This window comes from Ursus maritimus, unplaced genomic scaffold (genome assembly GCF_017311325.1).
Source record: "Ursus maritimus isolate PB19 unplaced genomic scaffold, ASM1731132v1 scaffold_17, whole genome shotgun sequence".
Taxonomy (NCBI): Eukaryota; Metazoa; Chordata; class Mammalia; order Carnivora; family Ursidae; genus Ursus; species Ursus maritimus.
The window spans coordinates 24,238,999-24,264,003 of NW_024424119.1; the positions used below are offsets into that span (position 1 = coordinate 24,238,999).

A 25,005-nucleotide genomic window follows, 5' to 3' on the forward strand; every position below is an offset into this window, starting at 1 on the left:
AAGAAAGGAAGAAAGTAGCTCTGGCAGGGGAGGGGCTATCAGAGTTAAGAGCCCCAGCACTGGAAGTAGGGGACCTTGAGTCTGCCCCCTCCCCTCTGGGACCTGTTTCCTTGGCAAGATGGTGTGACTGTGTGGCAATAATAGGGCACACAACCCAGGAGACCTGCTGCCACCTAGTGCCCTCCAAACTTTCAGGTAAGGATAGGGCTTGTGAGCAATGCAAGGATGGCCTGAGGCTTTTTATCTTCATTCTTCTCTCAAGGCACGTGAGTTTGGGAGGGGCTATCATGCCAAGACTAGACAGTGTTGACTTGGCCCGGGAGAACCTTGGCCGCCTGCCCTCTAGTCCAGGGTTTTTTCTTCCTTGAGACCCTGAAGGGGTAAGGTCTGGGACTTGGAGTGTCTGGAAGGAGCTCAGAAAGACTTGTACACATCTCCCTTGAGACCCCAGTGACTGGGGAGTAGATGTGAACCCTGAATGGGGAGGCTGGTTTCTTAAGGCCTAGACCTACACAAGCACCTGACCCTACACCCTTGATTTGGCTGCATTTTGGAATCATTTGGGAGTTTTAAACACTGATGCCAAGGCCGGCTTCCAGAGATTCGGATTTAATTGGTTTGGAGTGTGGCTTGGCAGTTTAAAAACCACAATGTCCGGCGGGGTTGAGAACCCTTGCCCCACAGAGCCCTCCTTATCTGGAGTCAGGGGCACCTTCAGCTTCTCCAGTCACCTGCCCAATGGCCCCGGCGCCACTGAACTTAAGGCTTTGGTTTTGGACTGCTGTAAGGAGGAGGGGCCTGAAACTTCCAGTCCTGCTGTCCCGGGAGGGCAGGGCTGTAGGCGAGGACCCAGGAATCCAGCTCCAGACTCTGTCCCCCAGCAGTCTCCTCAGTCCCGGACGGGACAGGAAGTGTCCGGCAGAGGTGGGGTGGAGGTGATTGGCAGTTGGAGGCTCCAATGGGCCCAGACCCCCTCCTTTTTCACCCCGGTTCTTCCATTGGTGCCTGGGCGGAGCCGCCCCCTCTGCGGGGGCCCCAGGGCGGGAGGGAGTAGAGGCCGGGGCAGAGGGCGAGGGCGGAGGGCGCTGGCGGCGGAGGCCGCAGAAGGTGAGGCCTGGTGGGGCCGGCGGGAGTACCAGAGGAAGGCTTGCCAGGAGAGGGCGGGGCAAGCTAGTGTGCGATCTGGAGGGCCTGGACTGACGGACGGACTGTCAGTGTGTGCGTGTGACTGTTGGGCTGTGTGTGACGATGTCAGCGTGTGGACCTGTGACAGTATCACTTGGGGCAGCTGTCAGTTAGTATGACTGCGTGTGTCCGTGTACATGTGGCTGAGTCTGCATGTGGCTGTGCGAGCGTGGGGTTGTGCGTTTCTGCCAACGTGCAGTTTTTGGTGAGAGACTGGGTTCGTGTTTGTGTGTGAGAGGGCCTGTGACCACATGGGGAGTGTTTTGGGAAGGTCTCTGTGGGGTTTAAGACTGTGTCTGCCTGTGTGACAGTGGGTGGCTGGGTTCGTGTGTTCCATTGTGTGACTTGGGTAGTAGCAGAGTGAGAGTGAGACTTGCATCGTGTGTGTGTCCTGTGTCCTGTGTCCGACTGGTAAGAGTGGAGCTGTGCTGTATCTCGGCGACCAACTTCAGTAGTCAGTGGGACTGACCTTTCTACTGAATGTCCAGCAAAGACAGAGCCACCCCAACACACTTGTCTTCTTCCCTCCCTTCTGTGTCTAGAATCCCTGTCATCGGTCTACTGCTTATTTTCTGTTTCCCTGTCTCAGTTTCCTTTTATTCCTTTTTCTCTCCCTGCTACTGTCTTCCTAGAGCTGTCAGTCCTCTGTGTCTCCTCACAGGTTTGTCTCCCCAGGTCTCTCTGTGTACCTGCCTCTCACATCCTCTGCCTCTCTGTCTCTCTCTGTACCCCTACGCTTAGCTCCCCTGTTCACCTTTGTCTCTTTGGCTACATGGGGGCCTGGAGCAGTGATGAGATGTGGGATCTCCCACGCTGAGAGCTGCCTGGAAGAGGGGACTTAAACCATTATGAGGATTTGCTTTTAGGGAGTGCTGTGACCCCAGCCCAGGGGCAGCGTGCTAAGTGTCTGTGTGTGTGAGGGTATGGGTGAGTCTGAGTGAGGATGTCTGAGTGTATCCATGTGACTGTGAGTGGCTATATCTGAGAGTGTGTGTCTGAGGGTAAGTGTGGGTCTTGTATATCTGGCACCAAGGGACCAAAGGCATTTCCTGGTGCTGGGGCCCAAAGAGTGGAGGGAGAGGTAAGAAATGGCTGGAACATTTAGGGGCGGAGGGACTGGACTCTGGATTTTCTTTATACCCCCCAACCTGGGGCCTCTCTTCCCCTCAAAAAACAGTGAGCTATGCCCTAAGGAAATATTTGCTGGGGAGTGAAAAGAGTGGGGGCATGAGTCTGTGTCTGATTTTTCATTGGTTATGTCCACGTGTGTTCAAGGGAGTGTCTTTTTGTTGACTGTGCTTAGTGAATCCACGCATGAATGTGGCTGGGTGAAAACATAGGGAACCTCTCCCTGACAGGGACATAAGCAGCCCTCCTTTCCCTCTTGCTGGCCCGTGGCTGTGCCTGTGGCTTCCTTTCCAGACTGGGGGGAGGCCTCTTCCCTTCCCAGGGCCTCGGGTGGGAGGGGGACGAAAGGGGAGGAGGAAGGAGGGAGGTGGGGGCCTAGCTCAGGGCGGCTGAGCTCTAGGGCCCAGAGGGGCAGAGGAGGGAAGGGGAAGGAGGGGATGGTTCTGGGGTCCCAGAACTGAGTGGAGCTGAGACGGGTGCTGTAGCTGGTGGGAGGAAGTCCTAGAGGCCATGGACACTCAACCACTGGGATCACCGAGGTAGGGCGGGGCCGAGCAGGGTAAATGTGGCTGGGGTGGGGGTGGGGGGGCGTGAGCTACTAGACACATTCGGACAGATACACAGACACATGGAGGCCCTTGCTCTGCTCTACTTGGGAGGGGTCTGTGTTCTTCCTCTTTCAGAGCCCTTGCCTGCCTGGGCCCTCTCCCTATCTGCTCCTTCTCCTGTCCCCATGACCACTTCCCCACTGCCTTTCTCATCCTGCTCTTCTCCCATCCAGAATCCCTCTCTCCCAGCACCCTCACAAGTGGTGGTTACCATACACAAGCGTTGGTGACCTCCTTTGCCTTTCTAGTTCCCGCTGCCCTAGCCCAGCCCTTGCCTCCCTCCCTGAAGCCCCACCACCTCCCAGTCTTGATCTCGGAGCATCTCTTGGTCCTGTGGCCTCCACCCCAGGCCCCTTTCCCTGCAGGCTCCTCACTCCTCTCAGCCTTCTCTCCCCTCCCCGACACCCTGTCTCCATGTCCTGGCTCCTTGCCCACCCCCAGCCTCTGGCAGCAGCCAAGGCATCTGGATCTGCTTAACTCTGCAGCCTCAGCCTGCACCCTAGCCCCATCCAGCCTCACAGGCTCGAGAGCAGCAAGATTCCAGAGTCAGGCCCAGATGAGTGGCCCAAGGAGCCAGGCCCAGGAGAGAAGAGGCCTGGCAGCCAGATCAGGGCTAGGCCTTCTGCTAGGAATACAGCGTGGGCTCAGACCCACCATGACAGCCCCCCACCCAAGGTTGATGAAGGCTGTCTCAGGTTAATCAGAGGCAATGACTAGCCCTGGGCCAGGTTGGGGTGGACACTGGCATTCCCAGCAGCTGGGCTGGAGGAGTTAATGGGAGTGACTGAGTTGGTGCCAGCACTTGGTGCCAGGGGTGGGCGCCAAGGGTGGTGTGTGGGGCGGGGGCGCGGGGGGGGGGGCGGGGACTGCTGGCACAGTCTGTCGCCTCCGGCTTTTGTTCTGGGCCCTAGGCCCAGGACTGAGATGGAGGGTGTGTGTGTGTGTGTGTGTGTGTGTGTGTGTGTGTGTGTTTGCATGTATGAACATGCAGCACTGGGTGTATGGTGGAAAGGGGGATCTTAGATCATATCCCCCAATATTTTCTGATATCCTTACCCCATTTGGTACCAGTTTTCTTCCTAGAAAGTCCCAGTTTAGAAGAGGAGGAGGCAGGCTCTAGGCTCCCATCTGGGAATGGGGGATTGCTGACCCTGCCTCTCTCCTTCCAGATGAGCAGCAGCTGCTCAGGGCTGAGCAGGGTCCTGCTGGCCGTGGCTATAGTCCTGGTGTCTGCCGCCTCCCCCTGTCCCCAGGCCTGGGGCCCCCCAGGTGAGAAGAATCCTGCTGTATGACTAACTCTGATTTCTGACTTGCCACCCTCACTGTGGACCCTTTCCGTGCCTAATCTGTGACCCCCAACCCCTGACATCCGACCTGGTAACATTCCTTCTCTACCCTGTCTTCTGACCTCTGTCTCTAGATTATAACGTGATACTTTGACCCAATGACCCACCCAGGGCTTAAAAGTCTGCCTCTTACCCTGTCGTGCTCACTAAGTGGGGCTGGGATGGGAGAGAGGGAAAGGAAGAGCCTTTCCTCAGAAGTGCCCTCCACAGGGGTCCAGTATGGGCAGCCTGGCAGGTCCATGACACTGTGTTGCCCTGGAGTGACTGCTGGGTAAGTGCCCCACCTGCCCATTGGGCTGACACTCATGACCCTTTCTTGACTCTGTCCAGTCCTCGTGCCCCTCCCATCCTCACCTCTCTAGCTCTCCTAACCCTCAAACCTTATTCGACAGAAAATTTAACCAACATGTATTGAGCACCTGCTAAGTCCCTGGTCTGTTCTAGGCTCTGGGATCTAGCAGTGCACAAGTCTGGCCAGATGGCTGCCCTTGCAGAGGTTACATTCTAGTAGGGCAGAGAGATAATAAGCAAATACAAATCTTGCCAGTTGTTGGTACCTGCAGGGCAGAAAATCAAAAGAAAGTGATGTGGAAGAGGATAACTGATTGGTTACTTTCTATTGGTAATCAGGGAAGGCTTCTCTGAGGAGGTGACATTGAAGCTAATTTCTGAAGGTCAAGAAAGAGGCAGCCATGCACAGGTTGGGGTATAGGCATTCCTGACAGAGGGAACAGCTAGTGCAAATGCCCTGAAGTGTGAAGAGCTCAATACTCTTAAAACAGAAAGAAGACCAATGTGACTGGAGTGTAATGGGTGAGGGGGAGAGAGGGAGGAGCTGAGGAAGGAAAGGAAGGCAAGGGCTAGATCACCAGGGGCTTTGTAAGCTCCTGGACTTAAAGGACTTAAAGGACTCTGGGTTTTATTGCAAGCACAGTGAGAAGCCAATGGAGAGCTGTGGCATGGCTTACACTTCAAATCTTCCCTCTGTCATCACCTCATCTCACCCCCAGGGCCCCGGTGTCCTGGTTTCGGGACGGGGAGACAAGGCTGCTCCAGGGACCTGACTCTGGGCTGGGGCATGAACTGGTCTTGGCCCGGGCAGACAGCACTGATGAAGGCGCCTACATCTGCCGGACCCTGGATGGTGCACTTGGGGGCGTTGTGACCCTACAGCTGGGCTGTGAGTTGGGGAGGGAGTATTGGGTGACAGTGATGAGGCAAGGGGCTCCTGAGGGAATCCAGACCCTGAGTAAGCTCTCGAGGATGGGAAGGACCTGGGGACTTCTCAGAATCCAGTTGCACCTTCTGCCTCTAGACCCCCCAGCCCGCCCTGTTGTCTCCTGCCAAGCAGCTGACTATGAGAACTTCTCCTGCACTTGGAGCCCCAGTCAGGTCAGCGGTTTACCCACCCGCTACCTCACCTCCTACAGGTGTGTGCATGATTGGGTGTGTATGCCTATATCTCTGGGTGTGCAGGCCCAACCTGGGTACGGGAGGCAGTGAGGGAGGTCCCGAGGAAGGCCTTAGAGAGAGAGGGAGGGTCCTCTTTTCCTTCCTGACCTCAGCTGGCCCCCTCCCTGCCAGGAAGAAGACTGTACCAGGAGCTGATGGCCTGAGGTAGGACGTAAGGGGGAGGGTGGGGGCTCCATCTGGATCCCACCGTGAGCATTTCCGAAGCCCAAGACCACATCCTCCCTCCTAGGATGAGTCCATCCACAGGGCCCTGGCCATGCCCACAGGAACCCCCAGGGGCTGCCCGCTGTGTAGTCCGTGGGGCAGAGTTCTGGAGCCAGTACCGAATAAATGTGACTGAGGTGAACCCCCTGGGGGCCAGCACACGCCTGCTGGATGTGAGCTTGCAGAGCATCCGTGAGTACGCATTCCTACTGCTCCCTCAGAGCCCACCTCGGAGACCCCAAATGGACTCCAGAGTACAGATATCCCAACCCAGAACCTCCACCTGCCAGAGCTCCGGAACAGTTCCCTCCGACATAGCACACAGATAGCTACCGCGGAGACTAAGAAGCCAAAGAGATCAGAGCCCGGGGGGCAGGCTTACCTCAGCCTCTAGAGGCTGCTGCTGCTTCCCCTTCCAGGCTGCCTAGCCCGCAAGTCCTTCCTGGGTGCCTCGCCTCAGAGCTGCCTCTGCTTCTAGGCCCTGTGCTGAAGGCAGCCATGTCTCATGCCCTCCCTGCCCAGTGTAAGCCCTTGCTGGCCCCTCTTTCCTTTTGATCCGTATGTGGGAGGGGGGAACTAAAGCTCAGCTAAGAGCTAGAGAGGGACACGCAGACTCCACGCTGAGCACGGAGCCCAGCGTGAGCCCCATCCCACGACCCTGAGATCATGACCTGAGCCGCAACCAAGAGTTGGACGCTCAACTGGCTGAGCCACCCAGGTGCCCCAGCTCATTTTATAATAGGGGTGACAGACAAGTTCTGAGCCCAAAGGATGATGAAGCTTAAGATCTCCCCAAACCCCTTGGAAGTGCCTCCCTCAGGTACCTTTAGGCATACACCCACCTTCCCTTGGGAGGTGGTAGGGAAGGGATGGGTACCTGTTGTCCGTCCTGACTTTGTGTCTCCACCACCCTCAGTGCGCCCTGACCCACCCCAGGGGCTTCGGGTAGAGTCGGTACCCGGCTACCCCCGCCGCCTGCATGCCAGCTGGACGTACCCTGCCTCCTGGCCCCGCCAGCCCCACTTCCTGCTCAAGTTCCGACTGCAGTACCGTCCCGCGCAGCATCCAGCCTGGTCCACGGTGAGGCCTGGAGTGTGTCTCAGTCTGGGGCTATGGCTTCTGCCTCTGGTTTCATGTTCCTGGTTCTTCTGCATGGCTTTCTGGCGCACTGGCAGGTCACCAAAGCCCTGTCGCCTCCCCCAGTAGAGTGCTCTCCATGGGTGAGCCTTTGTGCCAGGGGCTGGCATTGCAGCAGGGCCCGATAGGCCTAGCCCCTGCCCGGCGGGGCTGTAACTCTGATGTAAGCCCATCTGTGCGAAGACAGGAGTGGCTTTTTACGAATGACTTTTCTAGGAAAAGGAGTGCCTTTCACCCAGAGGCACATTCTCATATAAACATTCATATACCCAGATGAGGACAGTAGTGAATTTCCACCTCTGAAGATGTTAAAGGTTGGCTGGCATCAAGTCTGGGGAGCAGCTGCCTCAGATAATGATCAGTATTTATGAAGCACCGCCTGCCCGCCAGGCACCGTACTACACATTTGACATTCATTATCTTGTTTAGGTATATTCACCTCGATTTTACAAATGAAGAAACCAAGGCACAGAGTGGCCCAGGGTCACTCAGTAAGTGCTACAGAAAAGATTTGAACCCAGGCAGCCCGATGGCACAACTTGTCTCTGTAACCACTATGTGCTTTTGTCTTCCAAACACTAGGCGTAGACCTGACATCACCAGCCACGCCACGTGAGGCTCAGATAGCTCCACCAGTCTGACAGGGACAGACTGGGAGGAAACGGTGCCCTTTGCTAACTAAGGCTGGGGGCAGGTAGGCTTGGTGTTTACAACCTGGATAACGGGCCAAGGAACCATCTTCCTTCCCAGGTGGAGCCGGCAGGATTGGAGGAGGTGATCACGGACGCTGTGGCTGGGCTGCCCCATGCTGTACGGGTCAGTGCCCGGGACTTTCTGGACGCTGGCACCTGGAGTGCCTGGAGTCCTGAGGCCTGGGGGACTCCGAGCACCGGTGAGAGACTAAGCCTGGTGCGCGGGCTGTAGGCCTGTCCCACAACACCTGTCGGCCGGACGGGTGTGCGAGTGGGCTGCATGCACGTGTCCTGCCACGAAGGTGTGGCATTGAGGTCCCAGTCTTCAGCCTTGCTTGTCCGCAGCCCCCCCACCCCCAGCTTAAGCCCTGCCCGTCAGCTTTCACCTCTGCTAGGTCCCCAGAAGCTGGCTCTACCCTTTCGGCTTCCACCTCCTGGGCACCCCTGGGTGCAAGCCAGGCCCTGTCCTCCCCTGGCAGGCCCTGTCTTCCACCGCCACCGCCTGTGGACAATTCTCCTCAGGTCTCGCCTCCCTTCAGGGCCCCTGCCGAAGGAGATACCAGCTGGGGGACAGCCACAGAAGCAGCTGGAGGAGGAGCCTCAGGCAGACAGCCCAGCTCCCCCCAGGCCCTCCCTCCTGCCAGACCCACGGCCACTTGGTAAGGTTAGGCAGGTGAACAAAGGTTGTATAGGACGGGAAAGCCCCAGAGAGAAAGGGTTTGACCAGGAAGCCTCGCTCTGACAGTGGCATGTGACCCTCCCCCTCAGACCACAGAGACCCTCTGGAACAGGTAGCAGTGCTGGCATCTTTGGGAATCTTCTCTTTTCTGGGACTGGCAGCTGGGGCCCTGGCACTGGGGCTCTGGTAAGTAGCTGCCATTGGCCCCTCAGATTCTGATCCCACACAGATGTTCTGATACCCACAGACCACACCCATTCCCACGCTTCATGATTTCCCAGTGAAACTCTCTGATTCTGGAACAACTTCCCCCTCTCCCTCCAACCCCCAACTTCATTATTTTCACTGATTTCTTTCCTGACCCTTTACTACTACACTGTTTCGGAGGAAACAGAGATGCCCAACATTGTCAGGGAGACAGCTACCTTTTTGTGCTCCAGGCTGAGACTGAGACCAGATGGGAAGGATGCACCCCAAAAGCCTAGGTTCTTGGCTCCAGTGATTCCAGTGGACAAGCTTCCAGGTGAGTAGGACATCTAAGGTTTGGGATCAGAATGTGTACCCTCATTTTGAGTGTCTGGATTAAGAGCCAGATGCTCTAGTCATTGTAACGGTGTTGGGAATCAGAGTTGGGTCACCTCATTCATACGATGTCTGAGCTCAGGGATGGACCTTTCATTCTCGAGTCCTTGGGCTCAGAGTTGGGTCTCTTCCCTCTCTCACATGGTATTGGGGTTCCTAGATGGGCCCCCCTCATTTTGAGTTAAGCTCAGAGCTGGATATCTATCCTGATTCTTGGGTTATCCTGGATCAGAGCTGGGTCCCCTCCCTTATTTTTGATGTACCTGGGCCCAGAACTAGGAACACTTCCTCATCTTCAGGGTGTTGGGTTTCAATCAGAGCTGGGCTCCCCTATTCATTCTTGGTGTTGGGCTCAGAGCTGGGTCCCCTCCCTCATTCTCAGGGTGTCTGGGCCAAAATCTAGTCCTATTATCTCCCTTGATTTGCCTCCTGCTTCTTCTAGGAGCCCCAAACCTGTAGATGACCCAGGAGGGCTTCAGCTGATCCACCTATAACTCTGTCTTGCTGGTGTGGATGGACAGACAGATAGAACCCAGGCAGGATAGTAGATCCCCATGGAGGCAGGAGGGCGGGGAGTGGTCTCAGCTGGAGATTCTGTTTGGAGCCCAGTTCTGTCAGACTCTGTTCCAAACTTGCCAGCTGAAAGGTGCCTGGACCTCTCATTTCATCTCGGAGTGGGAGGTCCCCCTGAGGAATGTGTGTAGATGTGTATGTGTGTGTCCATGTGTGCCCATGTGTATGTGAGGTAGGGAACATGTGTTCTCTAAATGTATGCATGTAGGTGCCTGGGGAGTATCTGTGGCTCCTTGGTGCTTGGCCTTGCCCCTGGAGGGGTTTGTGAAGATGTGAATAAAGAGAACGAGGAGGTTCTTCTGTTTATTGACATGTCTCCCAGCTTCAGATTCAGGGCTCACAGGAGAATGCATAGAACTTGGAAACCACAGTCAGAGACTGTTGACCAATGCTGCTTTATTATTTCGGCTACTGAGGGCCCTGGTCCATTTTCCCTATCAGCCCCAAATTCAGGTTAGGCAGAGTCCCCTGGAGCATCCTCCCTTGGCGCTCAAACCACCGAGCCAGGCTGCGATTCTGAGGGTGGATGCAGACACTGCGTCGAGTCAGGTGAAGCCTGGGAAAGGAAAGGTCCAAAGCCATCGTCATAGCTTGGGGATGAAGTTAGGGTCCAGGGGTTAGGGCAAAGGCTAGATGAAAACCTGAGTCAGCATCAGAATTAGCAATTGGGATTGGGGTTGGGACTGAGGTCAGAGTCAGGGGTCAGGATGAGGGGGAGGGTCAGAGCTCACACGAAGGCCTGAAGGTGACAGTCCCCATCAGCTTCCTGCACTTCCACCCGGATGACCCTCCTCAGTAGCTTGTTCGAGAGTGGCTGGCGGTAGAGCTGAGTACAGCAGGTAATGCTGGTTGGCAGTGGCAGTGCTAGGGGACAATGGGGCCATGTGTTCAGAGGGCTCCTGACCCAAACCCTTCCATCAGACAGCTGGAGGATGGACTCCTGGGTCCCTTTCCCTCCATCCCGTTCACCCAAATCCCTGACCTTCTAGACCGCCCCCCCCCACCCCCAAGCACTCACCCGCTCCAGGGTCTGGGCTCAGCAGCAACAGTAGCAGCAGGAGGCTGCATGTGGATGAGGGCCCCTTCATGCTGCTCAGCCTGGATACTTCTCTCTCCTCCTCCTCCCCTACCTTTTATCTGGGTGCCTTTCACCTGGGGCACCAGGTGAGTCAGAGGCAGGTGAAGACGTATTGCTCATCCTGTGACATTCCTGGGCCCTAATTGCCACAGACCCCTTCCTCTTCTAGGGCTGCTATTTCCTATGGCTTCTAAGCCCTGGACAGAGAAGCTGGAGAGACAGGTGGTGCATGATGTGAAGACTGATGGTACAGTGACTGAGTAAGGGCACCTAAGTATCCACAGTGGCATCCGACGATGGACATTCACACTCACATACCCAGTCACATTCAGTCACACCTCAATCACTCAGTCCACCTTACATGGTCAGACAACCAAAGACAGAATCACATAGCCCCAGTTGTACTCAAAGTCCCACTCCCACATAGTTGTGTCTTCACAATCATTCAATCACACAATCATCTGAGTACACACAAATTCTGATAGGGGAATTGTGGGTGGGGTGGGAGCAGAGGGCAGGCCAGCACCAACTTGCCTTCATTTTCCCCTCTCCACTTCCTGCCCTAGCCTGTCTGTCTTATCAGGAAAAATTGATGGGTATGGGTCCCTAAAGCAAGTTCTTCTGGCTGAGGATGAGTCTTGGCTGGGACAGTCACATCCAGAGTGAGAAGCTGGGTGCTACCGGGATACCTTCGGGATGCTGAGGTGGGGGCTGCTTTCCCCAGGGATGTGAGACAGGGAGGAAGGATGGGGTGGATAAGGTGGGAAGATGAGAGAAGATAAAGTTCTTTGGTGCCAGGTTGCTGCTGTCAAACAGGAAAAAGACCCAAGAAATCTTACCTTCCCGTTTTTGCCTGGTCCTGTCCCAGAAATGCCAGCCTCTTGCCAGCAGGGGGCTGGGGTTTCCAGAACCAATCCTGGCTTATTGAGACATCAGACTCAAGAGCTCAGTTACCTCTCTTTTGTTCTATTCAAATTCCAGCCTCTCCCTGCTGCCCACCCAGGTCGGTAATACACCCCCCACCCCCCAGTATACATTCTGCATCCCATCCCCTTGCTAAAGCCCCAACCTCTCCTCTCCTTCCTGTCTCTTCTCTCCTAATCCCATGCCCAGACCCCACTCCCTTCTTCCCCTTACCCCCTAAAGCAAAATCCTTCTCCTTCTCTTGTCCTTTCCAGGAAGCTGGGGACTGCCTATGGTGGAGGCAAGCCGCTAAGTTTAGTGCCCCTTGAATAATTTCCCACTCCTGGTCTGGAGATTTCAACCCTCAAGTCTTGCTCTGTATTTGAAACATCAACTGAGTCATAACCCAGTAATCCAGACTTTATCTGGTTGTTGCAAGGGTGCCTTCTGCAGCCTTCTGCTCTGTGGCCAGCTATCCTCTAAGGGGCAGGCCTTCTCTTGGGATAGGGACTCAAACCTGTCCTGGGCATCTTTCTGCTGCAGGGCTGCTGAAACAATCAGGAGGGACCATCAGTTCCAAGAGTAAGAACTAGTCCCCCTCCCATGCTGAACAACTTAAGCTTCTCTTCCTTCCTGTCTGGGGTGAGGCTTGAAGGCCCTTGCCTGGAGTTTGCCTTGCGGGTACTCAGGAATTCTGACAGTGTCCTGGTGAGGTGTAGGCCCAGGGCTGGACAGGGCACTCCACTTTTGACAGGGTTCTTGATATAGACATTTTGCAGAAATGGCTCAGGAACCTGGGTCCGTTCTTGAAGTGGCCACAACCCAGAGCTCATTCCTCTTGAACTGCTAGTACCAGAGGCCTTACGGTCTCTCTCCCACCCTCCAGTCTGGACTTGTGCCCCAAAGCTCGGGCGCAGCTGTTGGGGTGCCATTTACTTATCACAGATCTCCATCAGCTGGTTGTCTGTCACATACTTTGTGGTCTTTCCTGGACCAATCGGTCCAGATACCTGGGAAGGCAAGAAATGAATTCTTCTGGGTATACACCCCTCTCTCCCCTTTGGCTACTCCAAAGATAGGGCCAAGTCTTCTCCCCAGCCACAATCTGCTGTGGCAAGTGCAGCCCCAGGATGAAAATTAGCTTTGCCCCCACCCATCAACTGGGCTGTCTCTTTAACGTAATCTTCTGGTATTTTTTCTGGTGCTGGGCCCAGTCCCTAACTGAAATCAGGCCCACTGGAAGTCCCTCATCCTCAGCACTTTAGGAGCCAGAGCGTCTCAGGTCAACTAGGTGACAAGACAAGGGTGGCAGGGAGCCATGGCCTTTGTGTTCTCCTAGGGACACAGCAAAAACTGCTAGGTAAGCTGATGCCAAGTGTCTTTAAACCTGGGAAAAGACGGGGAGCCAGAAGTTGTGGTATTAATTGTAGGAAAGCTCTCCAACAGTCCCAAGTCACTCCCCTGTGGCAGGCTGAGGGAGTCAGCGTCTAGGAATCTTTCCCTCCTCTCACAGCCTACTTCCTACAACTCTGGGCTTACAATAGTTTGGATTCTCTCTCAGAAGAAGATTCTCCAGACACCTGACAAAGTCGTGTCTAGGAGGAAGGTGGAACACATCAATGTGGGGATAGGCCTGGAGGAAGACCAGGACAGGGTTACTTAGTTCCCGGCATATAGGCTATTTGAGGCAAAGTGTGTGTTGGGGGGGGAGGGGGTTAGGTGGCGGAGGGCAGTCAGTGACAACAGTAATGGGAGGCCTGACACTGATGAGGGATCCTTAGTAATAACGGGGGGGCCTGGATATGGAAGGGCACCCTATCAGGGAGGGAGGCTCTGTCAGTAACGAAAAGCAGGCGTGTAGAGGGGCTCCCAGCCCGAATGGTGGCAGCGGCGGCAGAGTCAGGAGGGCAGCACGGTGGCTTCGGTTTAAATCTTTAATGCACCGGCTGGCTGGGCAGTGGCGGTGGGGGTGCGGCGGGGGAGGCCGCGACCCGAGCGCTGGGGGGCAGGGCCCAGGCCGCTTGACAGACAGCTCATCAGGCCTCGCAGAGGCTCCAGCTTCTGCTCCCGGGGATGCGCCGAGCTGTGGGGCAACCCGACACTGGCATGAGGCGGGGAGGGGACTCCCGGATTCCCCCCATCCGTCCTCCTGAGGCTGAGCCTCGTATGCCCCGGGCGGGTCCGCGGTGTCGCAGCCCCCTCACCTCCTGTCCCTCCGCCACATGCGCAGCCAGGGGAAAAAGTAGAAGCAACCCCAGTAGATCCTGCAGAGAGAAGGCCGAGCCGGCCCGGGCGGGGCGGGGCTGACCCCACCACTCCGCCGCTCAGACGCCTCGCCCCTCTCTTGGAAGGCTCCGCCCCGCCCTTTAGAGGCGGTTCCCTCCGCAGCCCACGCCCCCTGAGGGGCCCCACGCCTCCCGCCCGCCGAGAACTCGCGCCCTCCCCCCACCCCGGAGCGGCTAGGTTCCTCCTCCGCAGAACCCGCCTCCACTCACTCCTCCTCCGCCTCCAGCGCCACCTCGTATCTCCTCAATCCCGACATGTCCTGGGTTCCGAACGTCTCCTGGGGAGCGGCATGATTGGATCAAGGATACCGCAACCCCAGGTCCCCTTCTCTGTCATTCTCAGATCAGTCTGACCTGTTCTCAGGTAATCTGAGGCAGGTGCCCCCGGGAAGCCTCAATTACCACATTGGGACGGGGTGGGATGGAAGAATTGGGAGGCACCAGACGTTAAGGAATTAGGAGGTCGGTCACCTCGGAGGCCTAGGACATTCAGGGGGTCAGGGCGAAAGGCTTTGCGGTCATGGACCTGGGATATTTGGGGCCCTGGGTGAGGATTTAGGGGGTTGGGATCACCTGGAGGGGGGCTGAGGGGTCGGCGTAGCCTAAACTCCCGCCCTCCCTGGCTCCACCCCGGAAACAGACCGTTACCGTTACGTCATAGGGACTCCGTCGCGCTCCAGGGGTGGGGCTTGCCTATTACCCGGAAGGGGCGAAGTCTGAGCATTTCTTCAGAGGAGGCGGAGTCAAAGCGTCTCGCTGGAGGTGGAGCCAGGGTCATCTTTCGTTAAAGGGGCGGAGTCGGGCCCTATTAACCAGGATGCGGTCAGAGCACCGAACCCTCTTTTGTGGGGATGGAGTCAGATTTTGGAGCTCTCTCCCTGGAGACCTCAGCCCCAGGCAGCAAGATGAGAGCTTTGGGACGCTCTCCAGTACTGTTTTCCCAGTCCTCTCTCCTCTTTCTTTGCCCTCTGCCAGACCACTTGTATGACTCTGGTCTGAGGAGGAATAGGTCTCCAGAGAGGTCCCAGCCTAGATGGAGCAGCCTACAGAAGTATTTCATGTGTGAGTGGCTTTGGCCAAGTCACTTAATGGCCAGAGGGTCACAGCCCTTCCTCTCTGAGCTGAAATTTATCTTCCTGTGGTTTTTGTCCCGGCAGTCATTCAATCAGCAAATATATCAGGCTAGGAATGGGTACACAGCAGTAGAGAAGATGGATTATTACAGTAAACATAGCACACTGGTTGGAGGCAGTAGAGGGTACTGCAGTAGAGCCTAGAGAGCTCAATTAACCCGGTGTGGGAGGTTGGAAATAGCTGCGCCAGTTAGTCTGGGGAGGGAGGAAGAGAGCCTTCTGGCTGGACTGTAGGGGAGTGACCAGAAATAAGTGAAGTGAAAGTTCCCTCAGGATGAAGTGTGGCAAATGGGTACAACTACTCTTTCCCCCAATCCCACCTTCTTTCTCCCTCTCATACCTCTCTTCCCCTGCCTGGGCCACAAACAAGATTGCAGACAGAGCCATGGGTACCAGGGGGGCTTTATTGGAAGCATTGCGGTCTGGGTGTGGAGGAGAAGCTGCGCTCCTGCCACACTCACCCCTGCTCACACTTACACTCACACTGACACTCCAGGCCCTGTCCCGGCTGGGTCAGGTCTGGTGCAGACTTGCTGGAGGCCTGCTCCTTCCTTCTGATCCTTGGTTCCCCAGGGCTGCAGTGACTCACATCCCTTCACTCAGACATAGGGCTCCCTCTGGGGCTGTCAGGGGCTAACCGCTGTGGCGCTTGTTCTGGGGGAGGAAGGAGAGGCAGGTCATGGGTTGGGGTCTTGGGCAGGGGCTCCGAGGGAGGAGGTAGGGCTGGGAAGTGCCGGGCTTGCCTTTGCAGAGTTCTTCTGCAGTCTCCGGATGATGCGGTCCACCCAGGGCTGGTCTGGGGGTGCACAGAGCTGGTGACCTCTCAGCGCAGTGAACCTGGCATCAGAAGGAACGGAACAGTCCTGGAACTCAGCTTCCTGTCAGGCCCTGGTGTGAGGGGCAGAAACTGAGGACCACACTGGGAATCAGTTTCAGGGGCTTCCTTGTGGGGAGGAGCTTGGCAAGGAGAAGGAAGTAAGATGATGAGTGGAGGCGCAGGTGACGGAGGAAGTGATTGGGAGAGGAAGAGACTGGTTACTCTTCACCCCCCCACCCCCCCACCCCGCCCCAGCCAAGACAACAGTACCCTACAGCCATCATTGAGAAGGAGATAGGAACAAAAAGGCATCAAAAATGTTCCTGGGAATTGGATATTGGTTCACCAAGAGACAGAGTCCTCAGAGTTGTTGGTATCACTCAGAGCTGGGGGGTGGGTCTAATGGTTAGGTCTTGAGGGACTCTTAGGTGGGAAGACCACAGCCCTGACTAGAATTCAGGATGTCTCTCCCCAGTGCTATAGCTTTAGTGTTCCTTTCTTTTCCATCCACGTGCACCGTCCTCTTCTTCCTCCGGAAACCCAGGCTAAAGGAGACAGAGCCTCTAGAGAGAGGGGCAGCCAGAGGCCACAGGACCCATCCAGGTGCTGACACATTCAGGAATAGCAGGGGCACAGGCACATCTGTATCATACGGGTGTACCCATACCACACAAGTCCGTGTATGGATTGCACAGGAATGTACACAATGCTAGGTATACCGACAGTACACAGGAACACAATCACAAGGGCACGCCCATTTGGCACATGCACACTCTCAGGTTCACAGACACACTCGGACCCGGGTGTTGAACTGAACTTACAGTCTCCCTCACAGACTCTCTGATCCCTCCTCTGCCCCTCATCTTACCATTTTACCCCTTCCCCTTTCCAGGGGAGATCAAGAAATCAGTATGCTGAGAAGAAGAGTGGTGCTGTTCAGGAGGCCATGGAAGACGGAGGGAGATGGACAAATGGGTAGAATCTTTGGAAGCAGCAAGTGTGTGGGCTGCAGTAGTCCTGCTTGTGTGGAGCCTGTGTGAGACTGTGAGGCTGGATGGTAGAGAGTGAGTGGAAGAGTGGTGGTGAGGGGGAGGGAGTCCATGATGGTGCTGTGATGTGTATGTGAGGCTGTAGCTGTCTCTTGTTTATGGCCTCCTGAAGCCTTCATTTTTATATCCAGAAATTTCTTCCTTTCTGTTGTGTAATAAAGAATTTGACTGGTCTTTGTCCCTGATTTCTGAAAGGGAGACTTTAAATCTTTGAATTTCCCAAGTAATAGGAATGTCTTTGTTATTTATGAGCCCCTTGGATGGTCACACTTGAGTTTATGCTAAGAGGTGAGATGACTTAGGATCGTCTAGGGGATGGTCGTAAGAAAAACCAACCATGTCACTGGGGAGTCGGGGCTTTGAGCCTGCCCAGCCTCTGGGTATGGGAGGGCACTGGAGATTGACTTCAGCCAATTCAGTCGTGCCTACGTAATGAAATTTCAATAAAAACTCTGGACACCGGAGCTTGGAGAACTCCCCTGAGCAGGGAGCCTGAGGCGGGACTCGATCCCAGGACTCTGGGATCATGACCTGAGCCAAAGGCAGACACTTAACTGACTCAGCCACCCAGGCGCCCCTATTTTTTAAAGATTTTATTCTTAAGTAATTGCTACACCCAACATGGGGCTCGAACTCACAACCCCAAGATCGAGAGTCACATGCTCTACTGACTGAGCCAGCCAGGCACCCCAGAGGGCCTCTGTTTTAGATTGCTATAAAATAAAATGTCTACTATAAAAGTCTACTATAAAAATGTAGACTTGAGGCTTCCAGGGTCCATATCTCCTGCTGTTAGAAGAGCACCTATCTACAAGAGGAATGAAACTCCCTAAAAAGAATTAGAAGAGATGAAGTTAATGTCATTTGGACCCCTAGGGCAGAAGTAGACCAAAGTCTATTTAAAAAAATTGTTTTTTGAGTGAGAGTGCAGGTGAGTGCAAGTGGGCAGAGGGAGAGGGAGAGAAACAATCCTAAGCAGGTTCCATGCCCAGCTCTGGAGTCCAACGCAGGGCTTGAACTCACCACCCTGAGATCATGATCTGAGCCAAAATCAAAAGCCAGATGCTTAACTGAGCTATGCAGGTGCCCCTAAAATCTATTTTTAATGGACCTAGTTATGTGATAAAACAATTTTTAACTTCTTGTTTAAGCTACTTTAAATTGGGTTTTTGTCATTTGTAAGGGGAAGAGCTCTGAATAATAATTATTCCCATTTTACAGATGAGGAAACTAAGACCCAGAAAGATTAATTTTTCCAAGGTTTCCCTGCTTATAAATGGCAGAACGTTGGTATTTGGAGCAAACTCTGATATGCTACCTATAGTATCCACCCACCGGTTCATTCACCCATGCTCCATCCCATTCATTTATTGGACTACCCTTCTACAGGGTAGTGACTACAGGTGACTACAGGGCTAAGACTCCAAAGGCAATAAGCCTTGTCTCACTTGCTAACTCCAGTTCTGAGGCTGAGTTTGGATCAGAGATTGGCAAACTTTTTCCGTAAAGGGCCAGATAGTAAATATTTAAGGTTTTGCTGGCTATACTGTCTCTGGAGTAACTACTCAGCTTTGCTGTTGTAGCCCCAAAGCAACCGTAGACACCATACAGATGAACAGGCACGGCTACATTCCAATAAAACTTTATGTACGAAACAGGTGGCAGGCCGGATCTCTCCCATGGGCCACAGTTTGCCAGTCCTTAGTCTGCATCAGTATTTTGGGGAACATGAGTTGGGAGTGGGAACATGTATGCCTTGCCTTTGTCATTACCGATGAAGGAAAACAAGATTTTAATATTCAAACTCTTGTGTTTGAATCTGGCTTTATGACCTTGGACAAATGAGGGAAGAGATGACAGTTTCCTCACTTGTAAAATAGAACAAATGTGTATCCTGTGAGGTAGTCCATGTGCCTGACTCACAGTGGATGCTCATGAAGGTTAGGTCCATCCCTGTTTCTCATTTATCACCTACCATGTAATGCCAGTATCAGGAGACTTCTCTTTATGGTATCCTGGATGCAGTGAGGACAGTTTGACCCAGCTTGCTGAGTTCATGAGTCCAGCTTCTAAGGATGAGCTTTCATACAAGTTATATAGATTAAGCTCTTGCAGACTCCAAATTTCTCTCTTTTAATAGCTCTACCCCAACTCTTACCTGCACTGTTCCAAACCTAAAACCACTCTAGTACCCAGCAAAACAAAGGGCTCTTCAGTCAACAAGCCTTATGAGACCTAGAAGCAGTTCAGTCTCCTTTTATATCACTCAGGATATCACGCTGTTCCCCAGGTGGCTTTTCAACCTATTTCTTCCAAACAAATACTCCTCTCTAGGAGGAAAGATTGTGTCCATGTGTGTTCGTGGGTTTGTGGGTCCATGACATGTGCATGAATCATGTGTGTCTGATATGCCCTTGTGCCCGTATTGTGATTATAAGATTAAATGTCTGTGGTATGTCCTTCGATGTATATGAGTGACTGTGTATGTGGGTAGAACATATGTAAGTGGCTGAGGGTGTTGGCATTTGTTTGTGTGTGGGTGTGTATTCCGGTTGCTGTTTAGTCCATCCATTTGCGATTCCCAACCTCACAGGGCCCGCAGCGAGCATCTGTTGCACAGGGAAAAGGGGATATGAGGCTCCCGGCCTGGCTCTCAGCCTCATGGGGCCTGTAGGGGGCGTCTAATGTATGCAGAAAATGAAAATGTGTGGCTCCTGGCCTGTGCAGTGGGGGCTTTGGCCTGAGGAGGCTGGGCTGTCTTTTTCCAGAAAGGAGCTGGAAATGAGCAAGAAACCAAATGACTCAGCCCCTGAAAGTCCCTGATCGTGGGAATGGGTCTGCTTCACACCCCATCTTTTTCCAAACCTTCTGTCCATATCTAGAGGGTCCTGGCCCAGCCAGAGGGGCAGAGCTTAGCCCTTTGGTCTCAGGGTGTGGGTAGAACATTGCACAGGACTTCCAGAGGTGACATGACATCAGGATGGGGAGAAGTCTTGAGCAATAGTACACCCCCCTCTTTCCTGCCTCCTGCCCTCTGGAGCTTGAAGTAACACCACTGCCAGGATTTTCTGAACATCCCCTCTCCTTCATTTCCTGCAATTTGGGCTACTCCAGGCCCCAGGGTTCCTCTCTGGGAGAAGTGCAGGAAACAAGGTCCCCTGAACCCAAAATAGAAAGTAATCTATGTGGCTGGAGATGAAGAACCCCAGGGATTCAGAGAGTAGGCAAAGGAGGCTACACAGAGGAGGGATCTCTGCAGAGCCTCGAGGATGGGTGAGGCAGGAGGGAGGACATTCCAGGTAGAATGAACAGTAAGCACAGAGGCTCAGAGGAGGGACAGGGGTTTGGGATTAATCCCAATGTGGGTGAGGAAAGGGAAGGGCAAGTGGTGAGAGAGGCAACGTATATGTGGGTAATACCTGGGGTACTTGGGGCACTTTCTCCTGGTGATGCCATGCCTAGTGATCAAAGTTAATGGAAGACCCTTGTGAACTTAATCAGGCAGGACCACTAGGGTCTAGTATCCCTTGGGTGTGAAGGTTTGAGTCTCTTTGCAGTCACAGAATGTCAACCAGGTGAAGTGCCAGTTGGAGATAGAGGGAATGAGTCATAGTGGAAGTGTGGTGAACATAATTCTAAAATTCCTGCCCCCTGGTGTGTGTGCCCTGTATCTCTTTGATTTGAGATCACCTTAACCTCTTGACCTGTAAATATGGTGGAATATCCTTCATGGGATTAGGTTATGATAAATGACAAAATGGAGGGATTTTGCAGATGTGATTAAGGTCCCTAATCAGTTGATTTTGAGTTCATCAAAAGGGAGATTACCTTGGATGGGACCGACCTAATCAGTGAGCCCTTTAAAAAAGTGTGTAGAGGTAAGAAATAAGCAGCAGCCTTAAAAAAAAATTAAAAAGGGGGTGCCTTGGGGCACCATTGTGGCTCAGTTGGTTAAGCATCCGACTGTTGATTTTGGCTCAGGTCATGATTTCAGGGTTGTGAGATGGAGCCCTGTAGCCCGGCTCCATGCTGGGCGTGGAGCCTGCTTAGGATTCTCTCTCTCCCTTTGCCCTCCCCACCACTCACGTGCTCAATCTCTCTCTCTCTCTCTTACAAAAAAGGGTGTGTGTGTGCCTGGCTGACTCAGTCGGTAGAGCATGTGACTCTTGATCTTGGGGTCGTGAGTCCAAGCCCCATGTGTGGTGGCATAGAGTTCCTTTCTTTTAATAAAGAAAGAAGAATGGAAGAAAAAAAGAAAAAGAAAGAAAGAAAGAAAGAAAGAAAGAAAGAAAGAAAGAAAGAAAGAAAGAAAGAAAAAGAAAACCAGGTGCTCTCATGTTGGCTTCGAAGAAGCAAACTGCCATGTTGAAGAGGGCCATGTGGCAGGCAGCTATAGGAGTTCAGGGCCTCAGTCCTACTAGCACAACCACCAATACCTGGTGAGTTTGAAAGACAACTCAATCTGAAATGAGATTGCAGCCCTGGCTGAAGCCAAAGTTCAGTCTGATGAGACCCTGAGCAGGGAGGACCCAGTCAACATGTACCTGGACTCCTGACCCACAGAAACTGTGAAATAATAAATTTGGATTTTTCAACGCTGCTGAATTTGTGGTGATTTGTTACATAGTAATAGAAAACTAGTATGAGAAGGAAGTACATAATAAATGCTAGTTAAGCCCCAGGGCTATTTTCATAACTACAGACTATAGTTTTTAACCATATTTTCCTCCTGGTTTTGAAATGCCCCTCTTTCTTTAACTGATTCCCATTTCTTTCATCCTCCTTTATCCATTCTTTTTTTCTTTTTTTAAGATTTTATTTATTTATTTATTTGAGAGAAAGAGAGAGGGAGCATGATTGGGGGGAGGGGCAGAGAGAGAGGGAGAAACAGACTCCCTGCCGAGCAGGGGGTGAGGAGGGGGGTGGTGCTCAGTCCCAGGACCCTGAGATCATGACCTGAGCCAAAGGCAGACGCTTAACTGACTGAGCCACCCAGGTGCCCCTGTTTCATTCTTGAAGATAGATTTTTGTGGTGATATTATTACTACTCACCAAGATGCTGATTTACTTCTTCTGACAGTCACTCCCTTAAAGTTGAGTATGGTTGAGGGCGCCTGGGTGGCTCAGTCGGTTGAGCGTCTGCCTTTGGCTCAGGTCGTGATCCCGGGGTCCTGGGATCAAGCCCCACATCGAGCTCCCTGCTCAGCAGGGGAGTCTGCTTCTCCCTCTGCCCCTTCCCTCGCTCATGCTCTCTCTTGCTCTTAAATAAATAAAATCTTTTTTAAAAAAGTTAAGTATGGTTGTATGATACACTTTGTCCAATGAAATGTGTATAGAAATGGCATGTGTCATTTGTGGATAGAAGTGTTTAAACAAGAGTTGCCCTGACTGTCTTTCCTGGCTGCAGCGCTCATGGAAACATGTGTCGAGATGAAGGAGCATGCCAGAAGATCAAGGCAGCCTAGAATGTTGAGCTGCCACGTGGAACACAGCTGTGCTGAAGGCCCCCCGAGCCCCATAGCAGGCTTGGTGTGCATGGGGAATAAAGTTTTATTGTGTTAAGGTACTCAGATTTGGTGTCATTTGTTATTGCAATATAACCTAGCTTATCCTGACCGATCAGGTGTGTTGTTGGTGGTTACCAGGTGTTGTAGAATAGAGATGAGATTATAACAAACTAGAAGAAGAATGGATGTCACCCTGAGATCTTGGATTTAGAATTGGATTTTGCTATGGGCTGAATTGTGTCTGTGTGACTGTATCTGGAGATAGGGTCTTTAGGAAGTAAATTAGATTAAATGAGGTCATAAAGGTAGGGCCCTAATCTGATAGGACTGTGGCCTTATAAGAAGAGAAAGAGAGAGAGGTCTCTTTCTCTCTGTCATGGGCCATAGTGAGAAGGCAGTCATCTGTAAGACAGGTAGAGAGCTCTCACCAGTTCTCATCAGAAACTGACCATGCTGGCACCTTAATCTTGAACTTGTAATCTACAGAACAGTGAGAAACTAAAGGTCTGCTGTTTAAGCCACACAAACTATGGTATTTTATTGTGGCAGCCCAAGCTGACCAAGACAGATGTGGTCATTGCTAAAACTGAATAGTCTCTCTTGGAGGAGGAGTGAAGTTTTTTGGTTGTATTAGCAAAAGTGATAGTATATTAGGAAATACCCTTACATTTTTAAGAGGCCTAGGGTTTGGGACAAAGGGTGGATTTTGATGTTGGATAGCCAGAGGGTAAGCTGTAGAAAACAATTTATCGTTGTTTTCACTGCCCACAACCTTACCCCCTTTCTGTATTTGAGGAATTTCCTATTATATTAGTCTTAGTTACCAATAGTTACCTTCCATCATAAAATACCCAAAGGTCATATACTAATTCTCACCCCCTTTACTGTTAGGCCTTGGGCACATGACTTAGGCTTAGCCCATCAGAAGCACCTTCCGGGGATTGTGAATAAGAAGATAGTAGTGACGCAAAGGAGCAGGATTAGTAGAGAATTTGGTGGTGGTGGGAGTGGTGGCAGAAGTGATGTGGGTTTTCCAGCGACACCGTAGCTGTGATTACAGGGTAAAATCTGGTGAGCTGATCACCTAACATTTGTGGGGCTTGGAGCAACAGTACAAATGAAACACAACATACCACGTATCTAAATATTTAAAAGTTATGGGGCACCTGGGTGGCTCAGTCGGTTAAGCATCTGCCTTTGGCTCAGGTCATGATCTCCCTGCTCAGTGGGGAGCCTGCTTCTCCCTCTCTCTGTACCCCTCCCCCCACCCGCTCATGCTCTCTGTCTCTCTCTCAAATAAATAAATAAAATCTTTACCGACTGAGCCACCCAGGCATCCCAGTAAATAAAATCTTTAAAAAATTAATATTTTCAAGTTCTAGATCAAGCTAACACATTGTCAAATAAAAATCACTCTCTCTTACTGCCTTGAAAAATATGCGTTTAGAGCAATTCAAAGGCCAGGTTCAAATTTAGAATTCTTGGACTCCTTGGAGTTCTATGATGGAATGAGGTGGTAAGGGGAGAGCCAAGCCCCAGCGCTCTACTTGTCCCCCTTCTCTTCCCAGCCCCTCTTCTTGTACCCTCAGTTTCATCATGAACCATAAAGGGCCTCATGCTTGGTGTAGGCAGTCTGGCCCCATACATCCAAGCTCCTTCTCTGTTCCCTGGAAATAGCTACCTCTTGGCAACCATCTGGAAGCAGGGAGTGACGCAGTCCATTCTAGGAAGGATGTCTCAGAGGAAGAGGCCTGCACAGACTCTGGAAGCTGCTTGGGGCCACTTGGGTGGGGAGTTCTCTAGTTTTCAGTTCCTGAAATGTGCTCCAGAAGGAGAAGCACAAGCCCCAGGTGGGCATGTCCCCTTAGCCCTGTGTACTCTTTGCCCTGTGCCCAGAGCTATGACTGGAGGAGAGCCAGAGCAGAGCCCTCCGAGGTGTGGAATGCTGGGCAGGGGCTCCAGCTGTCTGGACATAAGGATGGTATTGGCATTTGGCGCCCCTTCTGGGGATGCTGCATGGAGGGATGTCTGGACCGTCCTGGCTCTACTACAAGATTTGCAAGTGGTTCCAGCTGCTCAGGCTTGCTTCCTCTTCCATTTTCTACAATCTCCCAGGCTCTTTTCAATAAATCACTTTTCTGTTTAGATCAGCTAATGAGTTTTAGTAGCTTGCAAGGGAAAATCCTTGTTAATACATTTGTCTATTTGCCTTTTCGTGTGTGTGGACAGGTAATGTAATCTTCCTTAGAGGGTTTCATTCAGCCTCATGAAGCCCAAGAGCCTGTCTATCTTGTTCACTATTGTATCACCAGCACCTAGAACAGTGCCTGGTAAGAATAAATGTTCTGGGTTCCAGTGATGTGGCATCACTTTAGACACAAGGATTTGCCAGGGTTAGGACCCTGTATCATGGCAGCCCTGAGACTAGTGGGGGCCTTACACTAATAGATATTCTGACACTTACGGCCGCCATGCCGAGGCGCCGTTTACATAGACTACAGGAAAAATGGTATCCCTGGAGTTATACAATATTGATGTCTCGCCTGACAGGCATGGTGTTCCTGACAGTGGTAGGATTTCCTGAGAGGAATGGTAACCTGAGAGTAATGGGGGACCTTGACATTGA

At 52.7% G+C, this 25,005-nt stretch overlaps 3 protein-coding genes across 7 annotated transcripts; 1 reads left to right on the forward strand and 2 right to left on the reverse strand.

Annotated features, from left to right (window-relative positions):
- The first annotated feature begins 1,049 nt into the window (after positions 1 to 1,049).
- Positions 1,050 to 17,045, forward strand: IL11RA (interleukin 11 receptor subunit alpha). 2 transcript variants are annotated; one of them, XM_008695151.2, is made up of 13 exons: positions 1,050 to 1,107; positions 4,091 to 4,190; positions 4,478 to 4,538; positions 5,278 to 5,447; positions 5,583 to 5,697; positions 5,852 to 5,884; positions 5,970 to 6,136; positions 6,861 to 7,024; positions 7,832 to 7,973; positions 8,253 to 8,432; positions 8,542 to 8,638; positions 8,893 to 8,975; positions 16,716 to 17,045. In XM_008695151.2, exons 2-13 carry the CDS (start codon positions 4,091 to 4,093, stop codon positions 16,739 to 16,741), a joined length of 1,338 nt encoding a protein of 445 aa, XP_008693373.1. In that variant the 5' UTR covers positions 1,050 to 1,107; the 3' UTR covers positions 16,742 to 17,045. The 2 variants fall into 2 exon arrangements, with proteins under 2 accessions (XP_008693373.1, XP_008693374.1); XM_008695152.2 differs by lacking the exon at positions 16,716 to 17,045 and adding an exon at positions 9,477 to 9,903.
- Positions 9,984 to 13,453, reverse strand: CCL27 (C-C motif chemokine ligand 27). Its single transcript, XM_008695150.2, has 3 exons — positions 10,626 to 13,453; positions 10,339 to 10,471; positions 9,984 to 10,163 (listed from the first exon to the last, which is right to left on the reverse strand). Exons 1-3 carry the CDS (start codon positions 10,693 to 10,695, stop codon positions 10,016 to 10,018), a joined length of 351 nt encoding a protein of 116 aa, XP_008693372.1. The 5' UTR covers positions 10,696 to 13,453; the 3' UTR covers positions 9,984 to 10,015.
- LOC103667057 lies at positions 13,512 to 15,656 on the reverse strand. Of its 4 annotated transcripts, none has more exons than XM_040631553.1 (4): positions 14,522 to 15,656; positions 14,084 to 14,151; positions 13,793 to 13,852; positions 13,512 to 13,671 (listed from the first exon to the last, which is right to left on the reverse strand). In XM_040631553.1, exons 2-4 carry the CDS (start codon positions 14,128 to 14,130, stop codon positions 13,515 to 13,517), a joined length of 264 nt encoding a protein of 87 aa, XP_040487487.1. In that variant the 5' UTR covers positions 14,131 to 14,151; positions 14,522 to 15,656; the 3' UTR covers positions 13,512 to 13,514. The 4 variants fall into 4 exon arrangements, with proteins under 4 accessions (XP_040487487.1, XP_040487485.1, XP_040487484.1 ...); XM_040631551.1 differs by lacking the exon at positions 14,522 to 15,656 and adding an exon at positions 14,447 to 14,510; XM_040631550.1 differs by lacking the exon at positions 14,522 to 15,656 and adding an exon at positions 14,447 to 14,510 and having other exon boundaries at positions 13,793 to 13,891.
- Positions 17,046 to 25,005: the final 7,960 nt, after the last annotated feature.

What these genes read in the sequence shown, in the direction of transcription:
- IL11RA (XM_008695151.2), top strand. Translation starts at nt 4,091, where the DNA reads ATGAGCAGCAGCTGCTCAGGGCTGAGCAGGGTCCTGCTGGCCGTGGCT. An exon ending in TGCCCTGGAGTGACTGCTGG is followed by an intron (nt 4,539 to 5,277) that starts GTAAGTGCCCCA and finishes TCTCACCCCCAG; the next exon opens with GGCCCCGGTGTCCTGGTTTC. An exon ending in GCCAGACCCACGGCCACTTG is followed by an intron (nt 8,433 to 8,541) that starts GTAAGGTTAGGC and finishes CCTCCCCCTCAG; the next exon opens with ACCACAGAGACCCTCTGGAA.
- CCL27 (XM_008695150.2), bottom strand. Translation starts at nt 10,695, where the DNA reads ATGAAGGGGCCCTCATCCACATGCAGCCTCCTGCTGCTACTGTTGCTG. An exon ending in GAGCCCAGACCCTGGAGCGG is followed by an intron (nt 10,472 to 10,625) that starts GTGAGTGCTTGG and finishes ATTGTCCCCTAG; the next exon opens with CACTGCCACTGCCAACCAGC. An exon ending in TGTCACCTTCAGGCCTTCGT is followed by an intron (nt 10,164 to 10,338) that starts GTGAGCTCTGAC and finishes TTCCTTTCCCAG; the next exon opens with GCTTCACCTGACTCGACGCA.
- LOC103667057 (XM_040631550.1), bottom strand. Translation starts at nt 14,130, where the DNA reads ATGTCGGGATTGAGGAGATACGAGGTGGCGCTGGAGGCGGAGGAGGA. An exon ending in GCGCTGGAGGCGGAGGAGGA is followed by an intron (nt 13,892 to 14,083) that starts GTGAGTGGAGGC and finishes TGGTGGGGTCAG; the next exon opens with CCCCGCCCCGCCCGGGCCGG. An exon ending in ATGTGGCGGAGGGACAGGAG is followed by an intron (nt 13,672 to 13,792) that starts GTGAGGGGGCTG and finishes GTTGCCCCACAG; the next exon opens with CTCGGCGCATCCCCGGGAGC.